The sequence below is a fragment of the Pogona vitticeps genome, chromosome 1 (genome assembly GCF_051106095.1).
Source record: "Pogona vitticeps strain Pit_001003342236 chromosome 1, PviZW2.1, whole genome shotgun sequence".
Lineage (NCBI taxonomy): Eukaryota > Metazoa > Chordata > Lepidosauria > Squamata > Agamidae > Pogona > Pogona vitticeps.
In genome coordinates, this window is record NC_135783.1 from 195,977,468 (window position 1) to 195,987,062 (window position 9,595).

Here is a 9,595-nt window from a genome sequence, read left to right on the forward strand (position 1 = left end):
ACTTCTAATTCCTTACAATCAGTTTTTATGGAGCTCCAACAGGAGAAGCTGGCTTAAAAGTGCTAACAAGGTGCTAGTTGGCAATTTCCCAACCACCTAGTACAAACAAAAACTGAACTGAACGGTGGCTTAAAGAAGGGTTGCAAAGGCAGGTAAAGTCACACACCGGCGTCTCTTACGCCACGCAGATGGTAGGGAAACAGTGGGTGCCCTGAGCGACCTGCCAGGTACCATACAGAGAGAAGCACTTCTCGTAGAAGGGGCTCTCTGTGATTTTTCATCAATTCCCTGAGAAAATGTGTCTGAATGGGCAAAAAGTGTGTGTGTATGTGGGGGGGAAGGCCTCAGAGTGATTTCCACACAGAACCAGCTACTTGGGTTTTGCCTGTATGTTGAGTGTGGATGGATGACACCCACATTTCCAACTCCCTGCCTCAGTCATCCCTTATAATCTGATGGTATAATTTTAGACACATGCCCAACCCCCTATGCCCAGAGAGGGCTTTGATGACAGACCACGCTGGTGCCCCTGTGGCAATAATCTTAACCTTTCCCTACCCTTTGCCACAAAGGGCGTGGAGCAAAGGCCAAGAAGCTGAAGGCACCAGCCGGTGAGCGAAGGGTTTTGGAACGTGTCCTGTGTGCGGGCCCTGCACACAGGACACAAAGGTGGAAAGGTGATCCCCTGGCCAACTCATGATGAAATCCAGGTTTGCTGATGTAACACAAGTAGGGGGCTGGGAATCACAGTGAAAGAGAACAGGAGGGTGAAAGAGGAGTGGTGGTGACCGGTGACCCTTTCTATGCCCACTGATTTCCCCTCTGCTGTTCTCCCACCCCCTCATTTATGTACAGTGGAACCTCGACTTACGAACGTCCCTACTTGCAAATGTTTCGAGTTACAAATGGCTCCGTTCGCAAAAAGTTGCTTTGACCTGCGAACGGAGCCTCGATTTATGAACCAAAAAAGAAAAAAGAAAAAGAAAAGAAAAAAAGGAAAAAAGAAAAAACCTTTCCTGCCCTTAGGTCAAAAGAAGAAGAAATTTAAAAGATCACCCCCTAGTGGTAGAGTACAGATTAACCGGCTTTGCATTAGTTCCTATGGGAACTAATGCAAAGCCAGTTAATCTGTACTCTACCACTAGGGGGTGATTAATTTCTTCTTCTTCTACGCTGTTCGTAGGTAGAGGCATTAGTTCCCATGGGAACTAATGCTGCTACCTACGAACAGCGTCTCGACCTCCGAATGGAAAACATCAGATATGGATTAAATGGTTTACAATGCATTCCTATGGAAAAGTTCGCCTCGACGTACGAACTTAATTCCAATACGGATTAAGTTTGTAAGTCGAGGTACCACTGTATTCATCTCTTCATTTTAAAAGTATCCACACCTGCCATTTCTGCTGGGCCTTCAATTGGCCACTTGGGCTTTCAGTTTGGAATCTCACCATTGAAGGACAGTTTTTAAAATGATTTTGAGGCACACTCACAGTGAAATAATGAAATCCCCACTGCATTCTTGCTTTCTAAAAAAAAAATGCAATTTCTAGTATTTGCATTTTGATCTGGCATTCTTTGCTCAGACATGTAATCCCCAAAATAGCCTATACCCGGACTTCAGCTCTTACAACTTGTATCCTCTTTCCTCACTGTCTCATATTTTCTACAGACAAGATGATGTCTGGATATAATGTGTGCCGTTAGATCAAATAGCACCTTTGAAGAAAATCACAGGCTAGTATAAAATCTCCAGTGCTGTGTGAGGCAAGTGCTGCACAACAGTTCTCATATTTGAAATGATGTACGTTATGAAACATTATGAAAGCTTTATAGACCAATCCTATGCATGGTCACTCAGAAACAGGTCCTGGTGTATTTAGTGAAGCCAGGAAATGGTACTTGTGCCCAATTTGCATTTATAAAGAGACAAGAGCCTGTGAAATTTTGGTTCCTCTCAGCTTCTCTCTCTCTCTCTCTCTCACACACACACACACACACACACACACTCACTCACACACACACACACACACACACACACACACACACACACACACTTATATTTATTTCATCCATTTCTACATCCGTTTACAATATGTTGAAAAAGTTCATATGAAAACTTGTACCCTTTCTCATGCCCATTTCTCTGAACATATGCATTAAGCCCTTGTACAATGCCCGGTATATACGTATTGTTTTAAGCAATACACACATTTTTGTATACACTTTCCCCCCAGTTTGTTTGTTTGTTTGTTTGTTTATACCCCGCCTATCTGGTCCTAGGACCACTCTAGGCGGTATATGCATTTGGTTTGGGATTTTTTAAAACAGGAGGAGACTGCAGAATTTGGAGGAGTGTGAGTACTGGAGGGTAACTGAGATTTTGGTTGACCTATTGGTCCCGGAAAAATTAATTGGGTAAGTCTGCATAAAAATGAAAATGAACAGTGTCTTGCCCCTTTTTAAGTTTGAAGAACTGGTTTGCTTCATTCCTCTGTGTCTCCATCATGTAACAGAACTCTTCCCGGGAGTCTTGAATGTCAACACAGACACTATGCAATCCAGACCTCTCTATCAATATGCTGCAGAGAATTTCTTTCTTTTCTGGCATCTGTTGATATTGTAGCCTTTTTTATATAAATACCAGGCAGCTTTTTCTTGTTGCTATGGTCCTCATGGAAATGTAGTACAGCCAAAGGGAACATTTCCTTGTTTCCTTTGTTGAACAGTGCAGAGTGCTTGAAACGGCTATATTAGACAACTGCTAGCTACGGCAGAACTGGTGTGATAATGCTATGGGGTTTGTTTGTTTTTTGAGATAACATCTAATCTTAGTTGGATTGAAATAGGATTGGCAAACTGTGCACATATAAATATTATAATTTAATATTAATCTAATAATCTTAGAACTTCAGAGCTGGAAGGAACCCTCTGGATCATGGACTCCAGCCCCGGTCAAGGGGGCCCAATTGGGGAACTGAACTCCCAACCTTTGGCTCCACAGGCAGATATTTTTATCTTAGGACCAGAGGACTGATGATACAGTTGGAAATTTTATTGAAGGAACTATCAACTGTTAATTTGATTTTCTTTTTTTAGTCAGTCATTGTGAATCGATGTTGTAAAGGCTAGCCTGTTTTCTGTATTGCAAAACAGAAAAGAGCCCTTAAAACATGATATAATTACTAAGTGTGAAACTACATGTTCCAAATGGTTCAGCATAACCTTTTTCAAAGCAGGGATTAAGTCCGTCTCCTTCCAGTTGTTTCCCTAGCGGAATGGCCCCTCTGATTTGCTTCCTAGTGGCCAAGGGGAAAAGACCTATGTCCGGAACAGAGGCTGAGTTTCAAACACAAACAGCCAGGAGAGAATGCAAACTCTCCTCAGGGAAAAGTTACATAAAATCCCATGGTTTTTAGCTGTTGTGACTGGGCTAAGTTGCTGAAATCTTGGTAGTTTCAGTCTAAAGACATACAGAATATAACCTGTGTGTACTCTCTTAGAAATCAACTCCCACTTATTTCATGGACTTCCTCCCAAGCACAATTATATAGGATTTCAAGTTACAACCCTTTAAACCTTACTGTATCATATAGAAAATAAGAAAAATCAAACATGGTTCCTTATCAGGCCCTATTTTATTTTCTCCTCAGCTCCCATATTTCATTTCTCTCTCTCTCTCTCTCTCTCTCTCTCTGAAGATTGATTCATTCCTGTTTATTTAATTCAGTGAGCTAGTGCTTTCTGAGCTGGCTGCCATTATCACTCTTAACTCTTAGTTAATCTAATAATTGTTAACCTATGCAGTGACATGTCTGTCTACATTTCTCACTTTGCTAAACCTTAACAATGGCATCATCGCCATGCGCTGCATGATTCTGCTTGGCCTTCTTTGATCTGCACAGATTTTATTTCTTCCATTATAGGTTCTATGAGCACTCACTTCTGTAAGGCTAATGAGACTATTAGTAGCATGACCATGGAGCTGTTGCTCACTCAGCTGTTGCTCACGCACTCACCATTCCAATGAATTCAAGGACAGCAATTGATTAATGTGTCCATGAACATTCCCAAACATCTGTCCCAATTTCCTGTTTTGCAGGCAGAGGAGAGGAAAAATCAGTTTAATCTTCTCAATTGTTTTCACTGTTGAAACTTCCTTTGTTTCGTTTCCTGCTCCTTCCATTTGTTCGTTGCTAATAGGATAAGTTTAACCTAGGTTTTAATATTAAAACTCAGTGGCCAGAATCTTGCTAATTAAGCCCTCCAGCACATCTCCATTGGAGTAACATTTCCGTGGTCAATTCCTGAAAGCAAGGAAGTCAGCGTAGGCATTTCCTATTTCATACCAATAGCGTGCAACAGAAAATGCCTTCTGAACTTGTGGCAATCTGTTGCTAAAAGTTACAAGGATGGAGTTGCTCCAGTATAAATATATTATAGGAGTCTGGCTGCTGTGTTTCACCATATTTGCTTTCCAACTATTTGATAAGTTGTATTTGATCCCTGGACTAGAAGAAAGGTGGACAGAAATAAAATAGATAAATAATAAATACTAAAATAATCAGGTGAGAATTTTTGTCTGAAAAGACTATGAACTCCATTGAGTTCTCCACAAGCTCCAAATGCAATCTTATTTATATATAGATTCATATTTAGGAAAATGTATTACAATAATCTAAACAGGGTTAGAATACATCTCACCTGTCCTGAGTGACTGGTAGTTATTCAATCTGTTATCCAGGTGCTAATGGACAAACAGGGAGTTTCAAGTCCCCTTTAGAGTTCTCCCTTTTTTATGGGTCTTTATCTGGACCAGCTTTTAGAAGGAAGGAAGGAAAGACAAAGCTTTGAAGCAGAAGATTTTCCTCTGACAGCCCTTCAAATAGAGAACCACTCTCTATAAGGCAGGCCATATGGCCGTCCTATCCACACATATTGATTAACCTGAGTGAATATGCAAATACGTGCCTTCTTACACTTTTTCTGATCAATTGCTAAAGATTTGATTTCATAGTCTTTCCCTGCCTGTGTACAGGAGTAGTAATAGGGACCCAAGGAGACTTACAAAATGGTTAAAAACAGAAATGACTGAATTTAAAATCAGTAATCATAATGACACTCAAACATAAAAACATCTTAAAGCAAAATTAAAGCATGCCAAAACAATTCAAAAGCACATCGTAAGAAAATTAAAAGTAAGACTGATGAGTTCCCAAAAGCCTGCCGAGAAGAGAAAGGTACTGACAGGAGGCCAGCAGGAAGAGAGCCAACCTTAGCCTCAGTTGGGACGGAGTAACAAAGGCTGGGAGCAGTCACCAAAAAGGCCATCTCTTGTGTCTTCACCCGATGTGCCTGTGAAGGCAACAAGATAGAGAAGGGCCTCCGATGTCCTGTATGTTCTTTGTAGGGACAGCTGCTGGAGTGTGGAACACTTAGGAGCACCCACTGGAAATAAAGAAGCTCCTGATTCAAACCTATCTTACTCAACCATGGTCTTATTAGGTGGTCTCTATTCTCCTAGTCCCTAACTCAAATGTAAAATGCAGGAAATAATAGTGACTTACCGTATTTTTCTGTGTATAAAATGATACTTTTGTCTAAAACCTTTAGATAAAAAATTGAGGGTCATCTTATACAAAGAAATAAGCTGAGGAGAGAACAAAAACAAGTGGAGGGGGAAAGGGATCAAAGCGATCTTGCTGTGATTTGATCGCTGCTTTCCCCTCACTTGCTAAGCCCCTCGGTGCTTAGCAAAAGGAGGGGGAAAGGGATCAAAGCAATCCCGTGGCTGCACAAGGGGGAAGGGGATCAAAGTGATCGTGTAGCCGTGGGATTCCTTTGATCCCTTTTCCCTCCACTTGCTAAGCGCATCTTAGATTTTTAAATTTGGGGTTAGAAAAGTGAGGGGCATCTTATACATCAGAGTGTCTTATACATGGAAAAATACAGTGATTGACAGGCCTATTGGAGATTACGGAGTTAAATGCAAGTAAAGATGTTGCAGTGTGATTGTAACAGGAGGCCTTCTGGAGCACACCAACTTGTTCAGTTTAGCTGGTCTCCCAGGGTCCAATCAGATGTCTATGGGAAGATGGCAAGCAGGACTGCTCTTCAGCAGCTGCATTCCCATAGGACCATAACTAGAACACGGCAAGTGGGGCTTTGCCCTAGGGCACCAGAATTTAGGGGGTGCCAAAATCTAGAGGTGAATCTAATGGTGTTATGAAAATAAATGACAGCACCTCCTGGGCCTATTCACTATCCTTAAAAAAACCCCATAAAATGTCCGTCCTTCCTTCCTTCCTTCCTTCCTTCCTTCCTTCCTTCCTTCCTTCCTTCCTTCCTTCCTTCCTTCCTTCCTTCCTTCCTTCCTTCCTTCCTTCCTTCCTTCCTTCCTCCTCCCTCCCTCCCTCCCTCCCTCCCTCCCTCCCTTCCTTCCTTCCTTCCTTCCTTCCTTCCTTCCTTCCTTCCTTCCTTCCTTCCTTCCTTCCTTGAGTACCACATTCTCCTCCTCCCTTTTCTTGGTGGGGAATTTATGTCCATGCCCATGCCTCTCATCACATGTCCTAGCTGCTAAAATTGCTCTGCACCTGATATCCAGAAATATCCTATATGTTATTCCAGAGGTTCAATTATTGTTTTACAAACGCTGGCAGAAGATAACCTAAAATCACAAAAAGCTCCTTAACTCATGAAACTGTAGTGTCCTTCTCTCTTTACTGCAGGAGTTTTACAGACGATACAGCTAGTAAACTTTTCAGGATCAGCTGCTTAAGCTGTAATGGTTGGAGTGGATGTGTCATCTGACTGAATGTTTCTGATAGAAGAATGCTTGTTTACTCTAATGTCTAGTCAAACACTGTGAAGTTGTTCAGGCCACAGATCAAATGTGTCGCCTCCAGCAATGATCAAGTCTATCTCCCCCTGCCCCCAGGAAAGAAGATGACAGATCTAGGAAGCAGAGCTGTAAGCTTCCCAATTTTGCATTTGGCCATGTGGCTGAAAGCCCAGCACTGGCTTTCAGACAGAGGATTGGCACTCTCCGTTAGGACTGGCGGAACAATTAGCTCTCACTCAATTTGCTTTTTATTTGCACACTCGATCAATCCTCTCCTCAGGCAACTGCTAAAATCCAGCACTCCCTCCCTCCCACACCTCCTTTTGGAATCGCAACGCGTTGCCCATCCCCAAAGCGCCCCTAAGCTGTCTGTGCTGCGGCCGCTGCATTTTCAAGCTGATTAATTTGACAGATGCCTACTGAGTGGAGTTGCTAGGAGAAGGTGAATAGTTGCAATTAGAGCAGGCTCCTTCAATGGCAACCTGTAGCGCTCCCTAATTTCCTTTCATGTAGGGGATGCGCGCATGCCGGCCCTGCTTGGCAGCACTCTGGTTATTCATTCTGTCAGACGTTTCTTTTTGTTCGTTGAGGAACCATTCAGGATGCACCTGGGATAAAAGAGAGGCACTAAAGCAGCGGCGCTTTGACAGGTGTTCTCTTCCATCGGGCAGGAATAGAGTTGATATTGGGTTCTCCCACCTGCTTTCTGACTGCATCCTCCTTCTTGAACAGTAGAGAGCAGGCATCTTCTCTCTCTCTCCTTCTCTCCTCTCTCTCTCCTGGACCACTCGAGATGCTTGCATTGAGCGTTAGTATGGCCAGAGATTCCTGTGCCTTTTGAGAGAACAGCTGTGCTTTGGCGCACTGAAACTCCAGCATCTGAATTACAGCCGAGACGAGTGGCACAAAGTGCACGAGGAGAGGGTGAGGGGCTGGAGCATCATCATCAATCAGTCAGTCATTGGGACGTTCCCTGCCTCACTCATATGGATTAATCTTTCTCTTTTTGAGGTCAGAAAAACTGTGCGCTTAGGGAACTGAGGTGCAGTATATGTGTGTGTGTGTGTGTCCATCCATCCGTGTGGGGAATGTGCAGTGAGAGTGCAGATTTGGCTACTCAAGTGAATAAGTAATTGAGGCAGAAGCTTCTCTTGGCTTTGTAATCCTGATAGGCTTTAAGACAGAGACAGACAGAGAGAGAGAGGGAGGGAGCAGCTGCTGTTGCCTTACATGTGCGGATTTTCTGTCATTTGTGAGCTGGATTGAAGAAGATGTTTTTTCCTCCTGGCTGCTGAGCCTGACTTTGATTCTGTTGCTACAGGACACTTGCAACCATGGGCTCCACAGGTACCGAGACTAATCCAGGGATGGACAACACTCCGTTGAAGTATCCCGTCAGAGGACACACAGAGAAGATGTGGCAACGGCTGAAAGGAATGTGAGTATACTGCCTCCTTCTTCACTTCCGCTCCGTTTCCCCACAAAGTAGATGTCATTGCTGAACACGATAGTTGAGCAAATGGACTGGTGAGCTGTTCAATGGCAATCTAGAGGTGGTCTGATATGGGGGGGGGATAGGGGGGAATGCTGTTTGGGGAGCTTCTTTTGGAATGGCAAACAATGCAAAAGGCATCTCCAGGGCAGCCTAGAGCCACTGCCCAGCATCTGCACCTCTGCACCTCATGGGTTGTGACAGATCTGTTTCCACTAGAAGCTATCTCACTTAATGTTGGATGACTGGCAGTACAACACACCAGTGTCTTGGAGCAGGTTGGTGATACATCTTGGAAAGTGCAATTAAGTAGGAGTACCTTGTTTGGATGGCTCCCAGGCATGTTTCGTGTTTGTTTTGCTTATTCACAGGGATGATCTCCTAGAGTATCATTCTATTCTATTCTATTCTATTCTATTCTATTCTATTCTATTCTATTCTATTCTTGGCACTCAATAATCTGGATGGATTATTCCAGACGAGAATCTCCCAAACTGGCTCACTGGTGGTGGCTGAAGGTAGGAGGGAAAAGTATATTGGGGGAGGGAGAAATAGGAGCAAGCCTGGGACACATCCCTTCCTCAACTGTTGCATACCAGCATGCCGTGACAAAAAGTGGCACAGCTGCTGTATCCAGAAGGGTCCAATATGCAGATGTTATGGAAGAGACCAAACTGGGTTTTGGGAAGGGCTGTGGCAGTTTGGGGTGATCAGGCTTGAGTGGAAGGGAGTATGCGTAGCAAGAAGTTGAAGCTCAGAAAGGGAGTCTCGGGAACAAATCCTGGGATTGTACTGTTTCACTGGATGGAGACCTCTTGTAGAAGGCAAGGACTCACTCTGTGCTAGCTGCCACTGGGGGCCAAAGAGGCATTTCATACATGCAGTATCACATCAGTGGGTGACTTGTAACATGAGAATGGGACATCAGTCATGATTATAGCCCACAGAGAACATGGTCGTGCATAATCTCAGACACTGTGTTGTCCAATGGACCTGTTTTATACCTGCACCCACCAAGTAGAGAAAGCCACAACGGGGAACTGAGGCACTGCCTGTGACACAAAGGAAGTCCTAAAGCTGCAAGCTGTAATATCTTATTGACATTGTTAAGACTAACAAAGCTTTATGTCAAATGATACTGCCTTGTCTCGCCTTGCTTTGCCTATACAACTTTGAATTCATGGTGGAACTGGGGAGGCAGATTTTGCATGCTGAATATCAAAGGCTGATACCGAGTCTGTCCATGGCAGGAAGAGGAAAAT

The 9,595-nt window shown here is 43.5% G+C and overlaps 1 protein-coding gene across 4 annotated transcripts in view; it reads left to right on the top strand.

Moving 5' to 3' along the window:
- The window catches only part of PDE1A (phosphodiesterase 1A), a 252,850-nt gene that overhangs the window by 28,857 nt on the left and 214,398 nt on the right, over nt 1-9,595 (top strand). The window contains exons 1-2 of one of the 4 annotated variants that reach the window (XM_078393737.1): nt 6,987-7,283; nt 8,163-8,279. In XM_078393737.1, the coding sequence (XP_078249863.1) occupies nt 8,176-8,279 (104 nt within the window). In that variant the 5' untranslated portion in view covers nt 6,987-7,283; nt 8,163-8,175. Of the gene's footprint in view, nt 1-6,986; nt 7,884-8,162; nt 8,280-9,595 lie in introns of those variants that run through there. The other 3 variants (XM_072981035.2, XM_020807774.3, XM_072981028.2) reach the window with 3 other exon arrangements.